At 44.0% G+C, this 19525-nt stretch overlaps 1 protein-coding gene across 2 annotated transcripts in view; it reads right to left on the reverse strand.

Annotated features, from left to right (window-relative positions):
* MTMR14 (myotubularin related protein 14) overlaps window positions 1–19525 on the reverse strand; it is a 136184-nt gene that overhangs the window by 74504 nt on the left and 42155 nt on the right. For both annotated transcript variants that reach the window (XM_081945171.1, XM_081945170.1), the window contains exons 11-16: window positions 17927–18012; window positions 16861–16937; window positions 15931–15967; window positions 12655–12725; window positions 9840–9889; window positions 6441–6573 (exon numbers count right to left, since the gene is read on the reverse strand). In XM_081945171.1, coding sequence (XP_081801297.1) covers window positions 6441–6573; window positions 9840–9889; window positions 12655–12725; window positions 15931–15967; window positions 16861–16937; window positions 17927–18012 — 454 coding nt within the window. The remainder of the gene's footprint in view (window positions 1–6440; window positions 6574–9839; window positions 9890–12654; window positions 12726–15930; window positions 15968–16860; window positions 16938–17926; window positions 18013–19525) is intronic.

Here is a 19525-nt window from a genome sequence, read left to right on the forward strand (position 1 = left end):
GCCTGTCAGAAGGTTGTAAAAGGATATCGCATGACCCCGGGATACTGCAACCGTCATAAAGATGAGTCAAGTTGTCAAGCATCCAAATGTAAAACATGTGACCATGGGGATGCTACAATGGTCATAGGTGTGAGCTTATGAAAGTAAGTCACTTGTTTCGGTGCCGTTGTAACTTTGAACGGTCACTAAGTGAATTCTTGTAAGTCAAGGACTACCTGTATGTGTTTTTAGAAAGACCTGTTTAGATATTCATTAGCATGAGACACAGATAAAAGGGAACACTGCCCGAAGTTATAGCTGCACTATTTCCCAAGGCACCCGACGGCCAGTCAAGGAATAATGGATGGAAAGTGATCAAGGAGAGATTCAACCTGGAAATAAGAAGAAATTTTCTGACGGTGAGAACAGTCAACCCATGGAACAGAAGTTGCCTTCAGAAGTTGTGGGAGCTTCATCCCTGGAAGCTTTCAAGAAGAGAGTGGAGTGCCATTTGTCAGAAATGGTGTAGGGCCTCCTGCTTGGCCAGGGGGTTGAACTAGATGACCTTCAAAGATCCCTTGCAACTGTTATTCTGTTAGTCAGAAATTGTAGGAACAGCCTTTATATGGCTTAGACTAGGGGCCTCCAACCTTGGCAACTTAAAGCCTGGAGGACTTCAACTCCCAGAATTCTGGGAGTTGAAGTCCACCAGGCTTAAAGTTGCTAAGGTTGGAGACCCCTTGGCTTAGACCAGGGGTGTCCAAACTTGGGAACTTTAAGACTTGTGGACTTCAACTCCCAGAATTCCCCAGCCAGCATGGCTGGCTGGGGAATTCTGGGAGTTGAAGTCCACAAGTCTTAAAGTTCCCAAGTTTGGACACCCCTGGCTTAGACCAAACTGGAAATGGGCTGCATCCATTCCACAGAGGCACAACATCCTTCCACGATTCCACACACAATTTCTCTAGACTTGCAATCAAGGAAGTGCTGTGGCTTTTCAACTGTACTAATCAGCTTTTGATGCTCAAGGCATCTGAACCTGCCACAGGCTCCCTACCAAATCCACATTTGTTTGCCTTTCCTATCTCCTCTGCTCTCCGTCCATCCATCTCTGAATCCCCAGATGCTCACTAAGCAACGATCAGAAGTCTGGCTTATTTACTACCCGTGGCTGTGTATGTTAATAAGGACTCTCCTCAATCCCCAGGATTTCCTTGGAAAACCCTCAGCTATTCTTTCTCTGACACATGACAGCAGCCCCAAGCTTTCAAAAATCTCTCCCCCACCCCCCTCCATGTTCCTTGTGACTGTGGCAGGTACAAGGCTGAGATTTAATGAAGTGCTTAGTAGCTCAGCTAGAGGCACTCAAGCAAGCAAGCAAGCAAGCAACCAGAGATGAGATGCAATCAAATGGAAAAAGGCTGTTCCAAATTGAACAGGGCCTGTCTCCGATTTGTGCATCCATCCGAGTTCTGGTTAGAAGGGACACTGAGGGAGAAAGACCTAGAATAGCTCTTAAAAATGGGTCTCCTTGCATATAGGTGATTTCCTTTTCTTCCTAACAGTTGCTGTCACCTCACTCAAGTCGACATCATCACTGGAGCCCAACCTTAAGACATTTCCCCCCCCCTAATTTCATGACATCTTGCAATGCAAGATAGACAGCGCAAGTACTTAAATCACTGTAAAGGGACAGCTTCATTTTGAATTGAGGACTATGACCTTTACCTCAGTTGGATAGTTTCCACCCTCAAAAAAAAAAAACTTCTGCTTTCGTTTTAAGCATTTGATTCCAACACTCTTGTTTTAAAGGGGGAAACATACAAAATAAAAATAACTCTATTCAAAAATGCCCTTTTGGTTGACAATTAATACAATACAATACAATAGCAGAGTTGGAAGGGACCTTGGAAGTCTTCTAGACCAACCCCCTGCCTAGGCAGGAAACCCTATACCGTTCCAGACAAATGGCTATCCAACATCTTCTTAAAGACTTCCAGTGTTGGGGCATTCACAGCTAATTAAGGATAGAATAGAATAGGAGTTGGAAGGGACCTTGGAGGTCTTCTAGTCCAACCCCCTGCTTAGCCAGGAAACCCTACACCACTTGAGACAAATGGGTATCCAATCTCTTCTTAAAAACGTCCAGTGTTGGAGCATTCACAACTTCTGGAGGCAAGTTATTCCACTGATTAATTGCTCTGTCAAGAAATTTCTCCTGAGTTCTAAGTTGCTTCTCTCAATTAGTTCCCACCCATTGCTTCTTGTTCTACCCTCAGGTGCCTTGGAGAATAGTTTGACTCCCTCTTCTTTATGGCAACCCCTGAGATATTGGAACACTGCTATCATGTCTCCCCTAGTCTTTCTTTTCATTAAACTAGACATACCCAGTTACTGCAACCGTTCTTCATATGTTTTAGTCATCTTTGTTGTTCTTTGCTGCACTTTTTCTAGAGTCTCCACATTTTTTTTACATTGTGGTTACCAAAACTGAATGCAGTATTCCAAGTGTGGCCTTACCAAGGCATTATAAAGTGGTATTAACACTTCACATGATCTTGATTCTATTCCTCTGTTTATGCAGCCTAAACTGTGTTGGCTTTTTGGGTAGCTGCTGCACACTGCTGGCTCATATTTAAATATGGTTGTCCACTAGAATTGCAAGATCCCTCTCACAGTTACTACTATTAAGCCCAGGTGCCACATATACTGCACCTGTGCATTTTGTTTTTCTTGCCTAAATGCAGAACCTTACTTTTTTCACCACTGAATTTCATTTTGTTAGATAGCGCCCAATGTTCAAGTTTGTCAAGATCCTTCTGTATCTTAAGCCTATCTTCTGGAGTGTTGGCTATTCCTGCCAGCTTGGTGTCATCTGCAAATTTGATGAGTTCCCCATTTATTCCCTCATCCAAATCATTGATGAAAATGTTGAAGAGTACTGGGCCTAATACAGAGCCTTGGGGTACTCCGCTGCATACCTCCCTCCACGTAGATACAGTTCCATTGAGGACTACACGTTGAGTGCGGTTGGTCAGCCAGTTACGAATCCATCTGGTGGTGATGCTGTCTAACCCACATTCTTCTACTTTATCTGGTTATGGTCTACTTTATCAAATGCCTTACTGAAGTCCAAGTAAATTATATCAACAGCAATCCTCTTGTCCACTAATTTTGTCACTTGTCAAAGAATGCAATAAGATTAATCTGGCATGAACTGTTTTTGACAAACCCATGTTGGCTTTTGGTTATTACTTTGTTTGCTTCTAGATATTTGCTGATTCGTTGCTTGATTATCTTTTCCAGAATCTTCCCTGGAATTGAGGTCAGGTCTGTAGTTTCCTGGATCTATTTTTTTTTCCTTTTTTGAAGATGGGAACTACAGTACATCAGCTCTTTTCCAGTCCTCTGGCAGTTCCCCGGTGCTCCAGGATCTTTGAAAGATATAGTTCAGTGGTTCTGATGTTTTTATTGATTTTAAACCTTAGGCCTATCTCATGATAATCCCTAAGCTTTGTCTCATTTTAAACTTGTTTCTTAGGAAACTGACTTCTTATTTCAGCTCCTCACCAGCAAATCCTTCCTTTACTGGACACTGTGCCTATACTAGAAATACGGTAAAATAAACAAGGAGCCTATGGAAAAATTAAGGCATGGCACTGAAGAGTATTGCAGATGTCCTCTCTAGAGTAATTTAGACAGTATTTGAAAGACAATCTAAAATAAGGATTTTTGTGTTGACCTGTGTATCTGAACAAGGTGCTCCAAGGTTCAAAGGCTTAAATAATGTAAATAGAGCAGCCACTTTAGACAAGCTTATCTCACTATATATTTTGGTTAAAATCATTTGTTCTCCCAGTTATGGAATGTCCATTCCTAATCCCTACAACACTGTCAAATTATCCACTAAGTGTATTACTATTATTCTTCTCTTCCTTCCTAGTACCTATCTCTTTCCACTTATGACTATAACCATGTTGCTTGTATCTTTAAAATTTATAGTGTTTTATTTGTTTCCTAGTATGATTTCATTGCTTATTAGTAACATATGACTATCACTAAGTGTTGTATTTTATGATTCTTGATGAATGTTTTATTTTTCTTTATGTACACTGAGAGCATATACACCAAAGACAAATTCCTTGTGTGTCCAACCACACTTGGCCAATAAAGAATTCTATTCTATTCTATTCTATTCTATTCTATTCCATTCCTCTATTCTATTCTATTCTATTCTTTTGCTCAGTCCTGCAGTCCACCACAGAACAACCACATTCAGCTTTGAGCAGTTTGCCTGTCTTCCTGTTGGTTCAGTTTTCATCACCATCTCTTACTTCGATGTGCATATAGCATCTATAGGGTACAGGACAGACTTGTAGCAAGGGCAGCCCTTCCTAGAATGCCCCTGCCAGGAACAGATTTAGATTTCTCCCCCACAGACACATACTTTATGTGCTTCAAGAGGCAAAGCGTGACAACAGCAAGCTGAGAATTTACGGTTACCCAGAGGACTTTCACTGCGCAGCCCAGATTTAGCTCAGAATAATTGCACGGTAAAATATCATTAGCACACATGCTTGGGGAGAAGAAAGAAAAATTAAACGGAACAGGGAAAGCCTGCAGGCAAGGCTCTGGAATCCCCAGCCTCTCTGCTCCTGCCTATCATGTGGCAGAGGACTAGCAAGCTCCTCGGATCCTCTCTAAGGTCTCCAAAGTCAAGCCAAAGATTTGTGGGGGGGAGGGGAGAACCCCAACGGATTGGCAAATACATATTTCAGCCAGGTATACTATGCAACATTGTGCTATATATCGGGGTCACCAACCTTTTGGACCTCAGGGACCACTAAATTCCTAATTTTAAATCCTGGGGACCACTAATATGAATCCAGTGCGCTGCTCGCTGAAGCGCCTGGACTCCCAGTGACAGGATGGGGTCCTTCAGGCACTTAGCTTGGCCGCCTGTTTCTACAACCTTAAACACTCAAAGAGCCATTTGGACCTGTTTCCCACAGAAAACAAAACACCGGTATCTCTCCACTCTCTCTTTCATCTCTTTATCTCTCTCTCTCTCTCTTGCCGACATCCGTTGCTTCGGCCCGCCTATGCCGCCACCCTCTTCCTTGCCACAACAGCACCATTACCTCATTCCGGCCGGCGAGGCCTGCGCGACTCCTTGCACGTTGCACCTCCTGCAAAGTTGCAAGTTTCACGTACCTCCCTCTAGGGCGGAGATTCCCAGCCCCACCACGAACTGCCTGGCCATATTTCAGAGCTCTAGTCACAGGACTGGCCCATTAGTCATCCTGGAGCAGCTCCTCCACCTGGGTGCGCTGTGGACCAACAACATTTTCCCGTGGACCCCCTGTTGGTTACCTCTGCTATATATTACGCCTTTCCAAAATTTTTGCAGATTGAAAAAGTATTTCTGCACAGAACTGTTGGGAAGGTGCTTCACCATGGCTGTGAAAACTTCAATCTCAGCACTGACTACCCTCACTGGCATCCATTCTCCAAGGGCAGTGAGGAGTCTCTGATTGCAAGACTAATCAAATGAACTTGGAGGGAGGTGGGGGGTTCAGGAGAACCATTTTCAGACTCAAAGGTCTCCCCAGCCTCAAAGGAAGGTTCAGGATCATACAAAACAGCAACCTCCTTGGTGAAAACCGAAGGGTGCCTCGGAGCACTGAATGATCGATTAGATTGTGAATGGGCTTTTTTTGGGTGGCCGGCAGCCATGCTTAATATTTTGGAAGAGCCCACGGGGCACAATAAACAAAGCAATGATGCAAATGAGCCGAGCCGGAAGATGGTTTTGAAAGATTATTTCACCAACTTGCTCTCACGAAGTAGCCCAAAACCATGCTAGAAATTTTCATCCATTATGCCTGGATCAGACTGTAAGAAGAGATGCTTGGGAACTGTACCTGGCCTGCCCTTCACTATGTGGAAACAACTTAACCACAGCACTTAGGCTTATATACTGCCCCATAGTATTTACAGCACTCTTTGAGCGCTTCAGTTTCAGCATGTAGTTGCCCCTAATAATCTGGGTCCTATTTTACTGACCTAAGGAGGACGGAAGGCGGAGTCAACCTCGAGCCCTGTCAGGATCAAACTCCAGACTATGGGCAGAGTTAACCTGCAACACTGCAAAACCCTAACCACTGCACCACCAAGAGCTCATGCCACTAAATTAATAATTCATCTATGCATAATGAAAAGTGATCATTATAAAGATATGTAATAATGTAGAAATTTATACAATGTTATTATTTAGCAGCTACACCCACACGGGGGAAGCAGCTGAAGGTATTCTCTCTTTCCACCACCTTTTGCTAAATTAGGCTGCTGAAAAATTCCCCAGATGTTCGTCATTCTGCTTTCCTGATCACTGTACAGAGCCATTCATCTTCAGGACATGCAGATTTCCCACAGTAGAAAGTTTGTATATGGGTGCTGACCAAGAAGCTTGAGGTCCTGTTAGCATCAACTCCACAGCGTCGTAAGTGAAACTCCCTGCAGCTCCAGGTGAATTCTCCATCATAAGAGAAAAGTCACTGCTCAGACTGGTGGTGCTGCCCCGGTCCCTCTGCTCTGTAACAACAAAAGCATCCAGATTAGGAGTGACTTGATATGATGTCCATACTATCCTGGAGAATGATGATGTCTTAAGGCAGGGGTCAGCAAACTGCGGCTCTGGAGCCACATGTGGCTCTTTCCTCCCTCTGCTGCGGCTCCGTCACCGGTCGGCACCACAATTTTGAGAGGAGATTCTGGTGGGGGATGGGGTGAGAGAAGCACAGTGCGCCAGGAGAAGACTCTATGGCAAGGGGAGGGTTTTCCAGTTGTCTCCACAATTGATAGGGCTTTCGGTTAGGACAGGAAGAGGAAAAAGGATGCTGCGCTAGGAGGAGACTCTATGGTGGGGGAACTGAACTCCCGGTCAGCTCCAGAACTGAACAGGGGGCTTCCGGTTAGGACCTTTGTGGCTCCCGGTGTTTTCTTTTCTGTGGGAAACGGGTCCAAATGGCTCTTTGAGTGTTTAAGTTTGCCGACCCCTATCTTAAGGTCCTCATGATCACACTTCCAAAGAGAAAAAGCGGAGCATGACTTCATATTTCACAGACAGAAACTGCCTCATACTGAAGACTAGAGATGGTTCAGTTTCTGCAGGTGGATATCTGGAAATAGCTTGCCAAGATATTCTGACTCTAATTTTTCTCAATAGCACCAGCAGCAAAATAATGCTTTTGCAGGATCACAGTAAATCATGTCTTGTTTAAGGATGTTTACTGGAATAAAATGAAACTTGCTGGAATCATACAACCTGCTAAATCAAAAACAAGCAGTTGTTAAATCCCACTCATTCAACACCATTGTAACTTGAACAAGTGGTTGTTAAGCAAGAAATACCTGTATAGTCTTACACTAGACATTGAGTGTTAAGTGTATTGTTTTTGCACACAGTACATCTATAATTGTCTGTAACTGAGCCTGTTCTATCCACTCTATACAATAGTTATTTCACTAGATTTCACATGAAAGTACATAAGGTAAAGGTAAAGGTTCCTCTCGCAACTATGTGCTAGTCGTTCCCAACTCTAGGGGGCAGTGCTCATCTCTGTTTCAAAGCCGAAGAGCCAGCGCTGTCCGAAGATGTCTCCGTGGTCATGTGGCCGACATGACTAAACGCCCAAGGCACATGCAAAACTGTGACCTTCCCACCAAAGGTGGTTCCTATTTTTCTACTTGCATTTTTAAACGCTTTCAAACTGCTAGGTTGGCAGAGCTGGGACAAGTAACAGGAGCTCACTCCGTTACGCGGCGCTAGGGATTCAAAGCGCCGAACTGCCGACCTTTCTGATTGACAGGCTCAGCATCTTAGCCACTGAGCCACCGCATCCCATATGACTGTACATAAGTCAGTACAAAAATGTACAATGGAGGATTAAGGTTTTAAAAAAAACATTAATCCTCCATTGTATATTTTTTTAAAAAGGAAAACAAACCCGGATTTAAACTTCAGAGGCAATCTTGAAGAGTGGGTGGGCAATTACTCTAAAAAAATCAGAGTTGTGGGGGGTTTTGGTAAGGGGAGAGGGGGAAAGTTAGATGTAAGATTCCAACAGCATAAATGAAAATGAATTTGTTTTGCATAACTTGTGTCCCTGTATCAATTAGAATATTCATGACCAAGTTATGGCTATTTTGTGTGCATAGAAATTGGCTTTTCTTGCCAGAATATACAATATCCTAAATTTGGATTGTCCAGAAATAGACTCTTTTTTAGAGGTGGTTAAAGAAAGCAAGCAGAATTAAAAGGACTCCTACGCTATTTATTTTAATTGCTGGTTGGGAGATAGTCAAGATGACAGCGAAGTGATGTGTTTCAAAATTGAGCAGTGCCATCTGCGGAACTGAGCACAAGGCTTCTCCAGAAAAGAGATCATGTCATGTTCGTTGGACACGATTTGCCAACTGGTGCTGGGCTGGAGATGGCAAGACCAAGGCGGCTGGCTGGGGAGAATCGATGCAGCCTTCTGCCTCTTGCCCATCCTCTGCCCCTTCCAGAGACAGCCAGAAATAGAAGCTGGAGTTGAGAAAGCTTAGTGGCCAGAAGGCAGCCACAATCCCCGTCCTGCACAACAAAAACTGTTCAAGAAATACATTTTGGACAGAAGAGGCACACTGACGTTATTGTTCTTATTTTGTATCATTGTTTTTCTGAGATACTGGAAGGCACACTGACTCATTATCAAAGGTGACATTCAGCTGGTTCGGACCGGTTTTGGCAAACTGGTAGCAGAAACTTTTGAGTAGTTCGGCGAACCAGCAAATACGACCTCTGGTTGACCCCGTCCTCCCGTCCCGTCATTCCCTGACCTATATTCCCTTGTTTCTTAGCTCAGCTGATTCACGCAGCAGAGCGGATTGCCATGCCCCAGCTGAGCTAAGCAACAGCTAAGCTCAACGGCGCCGAAACCGAGGGCGGTTTTTGAGTGCTGCGTGCACTCTCACAGAACCGGTAGGAAAAGATTTGGAATCCCCCCGCTGCTCATTATCCCATTCCCCTCTCATTGGAAGTCATCTTGCAGTTTTCCAGAGTCATTATCTTGACAGGTCTCCAAAGGGACGGATATGGGGCAATGGTGTCTGTGTGTGTGGTGAATGACGGCAGTCTTTGGGAACTCAAACTGAGTGTCTGTCACATTTAGTAGCAACGTAACACCTTCCAGACAAAGTAATAAGAGACTGGGGATTTAAAGGCTCACTATTCCTCAGAGAATCAACAAACCCGTTAATCCTTCAAGGTGTAAATATGACCCTCCATTGAAACAAGACCGTCATAGAAATCCCTATTGAAAATGCAACTGTGTTATCTTTCTGGCATTTTCTGATGTTCAGAGAAATGTATCGGTATTATCTAGTCAGAATCGCACATCCATGTACAGGAGGATCAACAGTGGGAGCCTCCATAAAACTATGTCCCATAAAGCAAATTTCAGGCTCAGAGGTCACAGAAGACTGGCTGTTGGGAGGAACAGAACACCTGGAAGGACACAAATACCTGGAAGGACACAGGAAGGAAGGGGAGGTCTGTGGGGACATTAAAGAGGTGCTTTCCTTATTGGGACATTGTGTGGTATGTTCTGCTTTACATCTTTATATTCTGTAGCGGCCACCTTCTCTAGATTTTGATGGACCAAAATATGCTCAGTTGACTTTACCAATCCCATGTGTCCTTCGTGGATTTCCTAAATCCTTCCAAAGAATCAAGAGTTACCATCTCAAAAGCTGAGAAAAATGAGGGTCCTAGCTCAGATCAAGGACCGTGTGTAAAGATAGAAAGAGAAACTCACTTAGCACACAGATTTCTTCCAGAGTGAATCCAGGTGGCAGACTCTTCCTTCTGGGACAGAAAGAAAGAGGTCAGGAAATAATAATAATAATAATAATAATAATAATAATAATAATAATAATAATAATAATAATAATAATAATAATAATAATAATAATAATAATAAATATTTATTTCTTAGCCGCACCCTCTCCCGAAGGACTCGGGGCGGCGTACAATGAAACATATGAAATGGGAAGGGCACACTCAAATGGCTCCACATTATATAGCAGAGAACTTATATACTGCAGGATTGAACCGATGGGTCCTTGGGGTTCTCAGAGCTTGCTTTATATCTTACAGATGTTTTTTATTACTCAGCTAAACAACATCAGTGTAAGGAAGATGGGTTTTTTTTTTTGCTGGGTAATGAAGGTTGCTGGGTAATGTTGTTAGTTAGCTGAGTAATGAACCGTTTGCTCCATCAAAAACAACCAAGCTCAGAAAGCACCAAGAATACACCAGATCCATATCCTGAAATAGCAGAACAAATCCAGCTTAGAATAGTTGCAGTCACATGATGTTCTGAACCAACCTTCTCTCCATCATGCAAGTATTTTCATGGATGGGTTTACACAACATGCCAAATCTTGGTTTCTGTGTTCCATCCTAACAAACAAGCAAGCAACCACGCTATGGTTTAATAATAGGATGGGCCAGTTTACCCAATGCATTAAAACAAGACTGGATTTGCACAAGACACTGAACCACAAATTACCTAACCCCACTTGAACTTAATCTATTGCAGACTGAAGCAACAATGTACTTCCTATTTTGATTTAAGTACAAGATTTGGCTGTTAACAAGCACCAAAAGAAGTGAAGCGAGAGCATATGAGCGATGGGTTCTTTCCCAGTTCTTCAAATTTTAAAGAGACCAGAGTCAATGTGTAATGTGTGTGTGTGGGAGATGACCCTGGAAGACAGTGGGGGGGAGTGCTACAGCCAGGGAAACTGAGGTATAAAAAGCAGCTTGGCCCACAGAGGAATGTGGGGATGGCAAAATTCTAAGGACCTACCCTACTTTCTTGGGCATTAAAGGTGATGGGGAGAAATATACTTTGAGACTGGCATGATGGCTTTCAATCTTGAGAGGTAACCCAGACAGGAAACACACCTAGATGAACTAATTCTTACTTTACTGTTAGGTTACATTAACAGAATCTTGCAAGTCTGTAAGTATATTTCTGCCCCATCTCCTTTACAGCCTAAGAAACTAAGCAGGTCCTTTCTGAGACTTTTGCCAACCCCACAATCCTGGCCAAGCTGTCTTTTATATACCGTATTTTTCGGACTATAAGATGCCCTCCCCCACCTGCCCCAAAAGTGGGTGGAAATCTCTCTGTGTCTTATAGACCGAATATGGCCCCGTTTTTGGCCTTCCGAAACCCCTCCCCCCTTGACGTCCCATTTCCACCAAAAACGGGCTCATTTTTTACTAAAACAGGCCATGTGAAGGGTTTGGGAGGTCTGCAGAGTACTCCTGGGGGCTGGGGAAGACAAAAGCGGGATCATGGGGGGGGGGGGTTCGGGAGGCCAAAAACGGGCCCATTTGGGAGGCCTGCACAGTACTCCTGTGGGCCAGGAAGGGCAAAACCTGGACACGCAGAGGCCAAAAACTATGTTTTTTCTTGTTTTCCTCTTTGAAATCTAGGTGCATCTTATATGCCGAAAAGTATGGTAATCATCTTGCTAGCTGCAGCACTTTCTCATCTCCCAAGGCCATTCTCACATACCATTACATAATGAGAGAACTTTCATCCCAAAGCCCAAGTCATCTCCTGAAACTGCTAACATTTATTTTTAGATGTTTTAAAGAATCCTGCCTTTAGCATTTTTATAAATAACTTAGAGCAGCAGATAAACTAATAATTCTTTCTCCTCCTATTTTCCCCCGCAACAACCCTGTGAGGTAAGTTGGACTGAAAGAGAACGAGCGGCCCAAGCTCACCAAGCTGCCTAAGGTGGGACTAGAATTTGCAGTATCCTGGTTTCTACCCTTCTGCTAAACCACTAGACCAGGGGTGTCCAAACTTGGGAACTTTAAGACTTGTGGACTTCAACTCCCAGAATTCCCCAGCCAGCATGGCTGGCTGGGGAATTCTGGGAGTTGAAGTCCACAAGTCTTAAAGTTCCCAAGTTTGGACACCCCTGCACTAGACCAAACTGGGGCACACAACCTACTATTTTGAAACACCTTCAACTATAACTCCCACAGTCTCCAAGCAACGACTGTGCTAGTTGGGGATTATGGCATGAATAGTCTAAAAATGTGTATCTCCTCTTGCATGGTAGGCCAATAGCATAAAAACCCATACCAGCTCAAGATAGAACCTCAGGGGTCAAGGGCCGCGACTGGGTTCTGGAAACGAGAGGCTATCTTGCTTATGAGCTATGTGAAAGTTGGAATCCTGAATGAAGTAGGCCCGTTGGTGGGATCCATATGAGTAAATTCTTCAGCTTCGAGATCAGATTGCTTAACTGCAGGCAGTGTCGTTGAAAAGGGATTGCTATGCTAAACTCAGCCGATAGTTTAACTGAACTCAAGTCATGCCCCCACCCCCCTCTACCCCCAATGTAGGGCTTCTAGAAATAGCTCTAGACCAAATGGTATGGCCCCATTTGTGCGGGTTTCCGAATGGAAAATCAATTAAAATGAACTGGGCCAGGACACCAGGGTTTCTATCTGCCATCAGAAAGGAAACGTGCGCAATAATAATATTCTCAGTTCTTCTTGCCTACCTCTGAGGGTGGCAGTTGCAAAACACCACCTCTTACCTCAGCTGCTTAGCGGCAGAAAACTCCTCAGAGGTTATGTGCTTCAGAAAATCGAAGCAGAAAAAGAAAATCTAGAGGCAAAAAAAGAAAAAAAATAAGACGAATAAAAGAGAGGTCAATTGCCATATGCAGGTAATCCTCGACTTATAACCACAACTGAGCCCATAATTTCTGTTGCTAAGCGAGACAGATGTTGAGTTTTCTCCCATTTTACGACCTTTCCTGCCACAGGTAGTAAGTGAATCATTGCACTGGTTAAGTTAGTAATACTGGCGGTTAAGTGAATCTGGTTTCCCCATTGATTTTGCTTGTCAGGCCCCGAGACACCGCAACTGTCATAAATACATGCCAGTTGCCAAGCGGCTGGATCTTGATCACATGACCATGGGGAGGCTGCAACAGTTGTAAGGGTGAAAAACGATCATGTCACTTTTTTCGGTGCCTTTCTAACTTTGAGCGGTCACTAAACAAACTGTTGTAAGTCAAGGACTACCTGTAGTCAAACAAGGGCGTCCTTCATTTTGGCAAAGCTCTGATCCTGGGATCTGTCAGCCACTCCCACCAAACCCAATGAATGTGGCTCGCCATTCATCTCTTCAAGATCTTAAGACTTCTACTGCCCAGCCCTCGGTACTGCATGCAAGATGGATCAACAATGGGACTGATTATTTAAGAAGATGGCAGACTGCCATTTGATGGACGTGTGGAAATTGCTCTTTCCAGCTCTCTAACTTTAGGTAAAGGCAAAGGTTCCCCTCCCACATATGTGCTAGTCATTCCTGACTCTAGGGGGTGGTACTCAACTCCGTTTCAAAGCCGAGGAGCCAGCGCTGTCCAAAGACGTCTCAGTGGTCCTGTGGCTGGCATGACTAAACACCGAAGGCGCACAGAACACTGTTACCTTCCCACCAAAGGTGGTCCCTATTTTTCTACTTGCATTTTTACGTGCTTTCGAACTGCTAGGTTGGCAGAAGCTGAGACAAGTAACGGGAGCTCACTCTGTTAGGCGGCGCTAGGGATTCGAACCGCCAAACTGCCAACCTTTCTGATCGACAAGCTCAGCGTCCTAGCCCCTGAGCCACCGTGTCCCATATAACTCTCTAACTTTATGAGTTCCCAAATCATTGGCTAAAAGTTGTGATGATCAGGAGAGGTGTGTTAAGAAAACCCATGATTAAACAATCCCCAAATCCCTATGGCTAAACATTACGTTGGCTCAGGGTATCCACTGGATTCCTTGGGAGCCATTGCTGATAGTGGGTGGCCAAATTCTGACCTATGAAAAACAAAGAGTTATAGAAATATAATTCTTCCACGCTTTCCCAATTTCTCCAACTTGCAGCAAGTTTAAGCCACTTTCCTCAACGTGGTGCCCTTCCAAATTAAACTATGAATCCCTTGGGGCACCCCAGCTGGTACTTACGAGGGCCGTATTCTAAAGGCATCTGGAGGTCACAAGGTCAGAGAAGTCTGCATTGGAACATTCGCTTGCTCAATCTTGCGAATCTCAGTATTAATCACAGCAAAGAAGGGAGGGGGGGAGGTAAGTGTTAAATGTCTCCCCCCCCCCCAAAAAAAAGCCACCACGGCATGACTGTAGCAGAAGGCAAAATTAGAGAGGGCACAGATGGGCAAGCCAAGTCTACTGTGACACTTGTGCCAGAGGCAGTTTGTTTTTCTCTCTCCCCTAATCCCACTTGCAAGACTGGAACAGAAGGGACCACAAGCCTGGCAGTGGCATGAAATCACACAGACACTCTCTGTGTGTGCCCTGTTTAGTAAGCTGAGATGTAATCACGTGCAAGGGGAAGGGCAGTGTGTGTGTGTGCGGGGGGGGGGGGCTAATAATCTGGTTTGGGGTGTTCATAAGGATGATATAACATGAGATATTGCTTGCTGGAGACCATAACGTTATGGGTGCATCAAAGCCCAGAGTTCAAGACCAATTGTTTGCTCAAGTTCAGGAATCCAAAGGAAAACATTTTTATGATGTTTAAATCTTCCCTGAAGGGGAGCAGAACTATTGCTGCTGAGATCTGCTTGGGAGCTTCCTAAAAGGTATCAGGTTGGCTACAATGGAAGATTTCTGATAAGATCTAATGAGGTTCTTGGATTCAGTTTTCCTCAGTCCAGGATCTAGATATTGTGTACTCTTGTTAACTTCAGGTGTAGAATCAGATTCAGAATAACAAAGTTGGAAGGGACTTTGGAGATCTTCAAGTCCAACCGTCTGCTCAAGCAGGAGACCCTACACCATCTATCTATCTATCATCTATCTATCTATCATCTATCTATCATCTATCTATCTATCTATCTATCTATCTATCTATCTATCTATCTATCATCTATCTATCTATCTATCTATCTATCATCTATCTATCTATCTATCTATCTATCTATCTATCTATCATCTATCTATCTATCTATCTATCTATCTATCTATCTATCTATCTATCTATCATCTATCTATCTATCATCATCTATCTATCATCTATTGTGTGTGTGTGTGTGTTCCAGCATAACTCTGGAATGCCTCAAGCAATTTCAACCAAACTTGGTACACAGATGACTTGCTCTCTGGAAACAAATACTGTGGGGGTAGGACACCCCTAACACCCTTCAGTGTGTGTGTTTGTTAAGATACAGCCTGTTGTGCCTTAAAATGGCTTCTAGTGTACTGCCGTAAAATGGCTTCTACTGTACAGTGCAGTGGAGTTGCCATGGTAATGACTCCACAGTACTCCACAAGGGTAAGGGGGAAAATCCAACATTACAAATTACGTTTGGTCCAGACATTTCCCCCCTATAAATAAATACCCTGGCAACACCAGGTTCTCGGCTGGTTTCAGATAAATTGCTGTCCAATCTCTTAAAAACCTTCAATGCTGGAGCATCCATACCTTTGGAAGGCAAGCTGTTCCACTGATTAATTGTTCTCACTGCTAGGAAATTTCTCTTTCGTTCTAGGCGTTCTAGAAACTTATCTAGGATCTCTCCTTGATAAATTTCCATCTGTTACTTCTTGTTCAACCTTCGGGTGCTTTGGAGAAAAGCTTGATCCCCTCTTCTCTGTGGCAGCTCCTTAGATATTGGAACATGCTATCATGTCACCTCTAGTCTTTCTTTTCACTAGGCTAGACATATGCAGTTCCAATTCAGATGAAGCTTATATATATTTGAGCTCCTCTCTATTTTTGCTGCCTGGGAAGTGCTAAAAAAGCATCTGTAGTGTGACATGGACAGTCGTTACATGGCATAATTTCTAGAGACACTTACTTCCTCTCCTTTGCTGAGCCGATCCACTAACATGTGCCTGTAGGAGGAAGAAGAGAGTTTGGTATTGACCAAGCACGTTCCAGACGGCTGTGAAGACAGGGCCACTACATCTATGCAGACAAACCAGGATGTCTAAAATTCAGGTAGGGATCTAGATCAACCCCAAGAACTGTGAGTCAAGCTCCCACCTCAAAGGACCGCAGGACAGATGGAGAAAACCTCTGGGGGCAGTGGTTTTGAAAAGGATTAATCTGTTGTGGCCTGCCAGCGGCCAGCAGAGCTGGCAGCAGATTCGGACAGTGAGGAGGAAGCTGGGGAGGAACATGGGCCAGTCCTGGAGTCTGGGGAAGGCTCTGATGAGGGCTCTGTGTCGGAGGCAGAGAGGGGGCCAGAGTTGTATCAGCTGCCTTCGGAGTCAGACATCAGTGAGGCAGACATACAGCTGGTGCCTGTTCCCAATGTGCGCATGAGCAGAGTTGCCAGATGAAGGGAACAGCTAAAGAACAGGAGTCAACTTGGGAGTAAGGCCACAGATGGGCGATGAATGACCCCTCCCAGTGGAAATAAAAAGCGGAACGAAAGGGGAGTGGAGTTTGCAGGAGACAATTAGTTTGCTTAATTGGTTTGTGACTCCTTGCCAAGTCTTGAAATATCGGCTTGGCAGCTCTCCAAGCCAGATAAGGTCTGTGACTGTAAATCCTCCCTTGAAAGACTTGGCTGGATGTAAATGAGCAGAATTCACAGTAAATTAATAAAAGGGATTTTTTGGGGACCAGGAGTTTGCTTCATGCCCTTGGGAAGCCTAGGTCAGGACAGAATTGAGAGCAATGGAGCAAGCAAGTTAAACCAACTAAACATGCTACATAAATCAGGCTTATCAATGCCTGTGCTCTTCCCGCCACCATGACCGCCTAAGCCCAGCATGCCTACCCAAAGAGGAACCAATCATAAGCCACTGTCAGGTAAAGAATCTCTGCAGGTTCCAGGGATGTGTGGATCAGCCCATCCTAAAGAAAGAAAGACTGAGAATACAGTAAACATTATAACGATTCCCTGCTCTGCACTTCCCTCCTTTGTATACATCAATACAATACAATACAATACAATACAATAGTAGAGTTGGAAGGGACCTTGGAGGTCTTCTAGTCCAACCCCCTGCCTAGGCAGGAAACCCTATACCGTTTCAGACAAATAGCTATCCAACATCTTCTTAAAGACTTCCAGTGTTGGGGCATTCACAACTTCTGGAGGCAAGCTGTTCCACTGATTAATTGTTCTCACTGTCAGGAAATTTCTCCTCAGTTCTAAGTTGCTTCTCTCCTTGATTAATTTCCACCCATTGCTTCTTGTCAAAATGACTTAGGATCAGGAAAGTTTCTTAAACACACAGACAAACAAACAAACCCCATTTAAGAAGCCATCTCTTCTACAATATTCTTTCTAATGCTGTGCACTCTGCAAGAAACTGCACAGCAGCATACAATCTCAACCCTGGGATTTCCTGAGCTTAATGCTTTATTTCAAAAAGAAGCTTGAAGCGTGTTATAGATGCAAAGTGGTAGCGTTAAGCTCTTTTCCTACATCCTTTTCCTCAGTCCTTTTTCTTTCTTCCCACCACACAAAAGTTGAATTATGCAAATGGAAAAAGATCCATGCAAATTTCATGCATGTGAGGCTAATTGGTTCACTGGTATTGCAGAATGCAAATAAAATAGCAATTTCTCTTCAGAGAAATTGTGATGAATTCCAACTCTTTTGAGTTCCCAAATTAACCCCAAGTTACCATAAAGCTCCTATCTTTTAAAGAACCACCCTGCGTTTTCTTCCAGCAGAGTCAGGCACTTTTAAAAGGCACCCCCACAAAACCGTAGGGGCCTTGAACTCACCAATCATGTTACAGGTTAAATAAACCTCCACTTTCACCACCACCTTGCCAAATCTTGGCTACACCACCCGTGCCAGCTACAGATATAGGAATGTGCTTATTGGTACTCACAGCCCACAGGGAGAGACGCAGGAGAGAGATGAAAAGCGGCGTCCTGTCCCATCCGGATATACAATGAACCAGGAGCCCACCATCATCTGTGCAAAGCCGGCAGGAAGGGAAATCAACAGCGGAGGGAAAAAGCTGAGTTACTTGTATGGCATTCTGGATGAAAAGCCTCCCACTGTCCCTTGGCCTCCAGTAGTCTCCAGGGGATAATGTGGCATATGCTAGGCCAGCTGCAAAAGACAGAGCCTTCTCCACATCCTACCAGACAGAGGAGGTAAGAGCTACAGCAGGCTGGAGGACAACAGATAACGGGGAAATTAGAAATCACCCAGGAGGAAAGCTATCTATTATGTTAAAATGTGCAAAGAGGGGCTCATTTAAGCAGAATAGTATATTTGTTGCTCTTCTCTGCACTCTTTCTAGAAACTCAATAATCTTTTTTACTTTGTAGCATAGTATAGAATAACAGAGTTGGAAGGGACCTCGAAGGTCTTCTAGTCCAACCCCCTGCTCAGGCAGGAAACCCTATGCCATTTCAGACAAATGGTTGTCCAATCTCTTCTTATAAACTTCCATGGTGAAGCATTCACAACTTCTGGAGGCAAGCTGTTCCACTGACTGATTGTTCTCACTGTCACGACATTTCTTCTTAGTTCTAGGTTGCTTCTCCCCTTGATTAGTTTCCATCCAGTGCTTCTTGTCCTGCCCTCAGGTGCTTTGGAGGATACCTTGACTCCCTCTTCTTTTGTGGCAACCCCTGAGATATTGGAACACTGCTCCTTCTTTTCATTAAATTAGACATACCCAATTCCAGCAACCATTCATACGTTTTAGCCTCCAGTCCCCTAAAACCTTTGTTGCTCTTCTCCGCACTCTTTCTAGAAACTCAATAATCTTTTTTACTTTGGGGCGACCAAAACTGGATGCAGCATTCCAAGTGTGGCCTCACCAAGGCATTATTAAGTGGCATTTCCGTGTCTTCTTCCCACATGGAAGTGAATAAGGAATAGCAAAGGCCTGTAGTGGATCTTCCAGTGCATCATAGGCAAAGCCACTGCCGTGTGTCCTCCACCTTGGGTTCAGCTGTGACACCTCCTATAGCTTTTCAGAATTCCTTTCTACCCTTCTCTTCTATCAAAACCAGAATCTACGAGATTCTCCAGAAGAATTAAGCTTTTCTGCATTTCAATAAGCTAAGCAAGCTTTTTAAGATACTGTTTTAAAGATTTTAAGATACTATGCCCAAGTGCCATACTCCTTCCTGGTTTGTTTCTTTAAAATGAGCTTATCAATCAATCAATTCTTGAGGCCCAAGGACTGACTCAATCAATCAATCACTGAATGAAGTGATCGATGCAGGGATGTCCATCCTTGGCAACTTTTAAGACTTGTGGACTTTAACTCCCAGAATTCCTCAGCCAGCCAAATGTCTCTTACTTTCACACATAGGTAGTTCTCGACTTACAACCATTCATTTAGCCACCACTCAAAGTTATAAGGGCGCTGAAAAAAGTCACTTACAACCGATCTTCACACTCATGGCCATGGTAGTGTCATGAAATCAAAATTCAGGCATTTGACACCAGGCATGTATTTCCAACA

Source organism: Natrix helvetica (assembly GCF_964273705.1).
Source record: "Natrix helvetica genome assembly, chromosome: 1".
Taxonomy (NCBI): Eukaryota; Metazoa; Chordata; class Lepidosauria; order Squamata; family Natricidae; genus Natrix; species Natrix helvetica.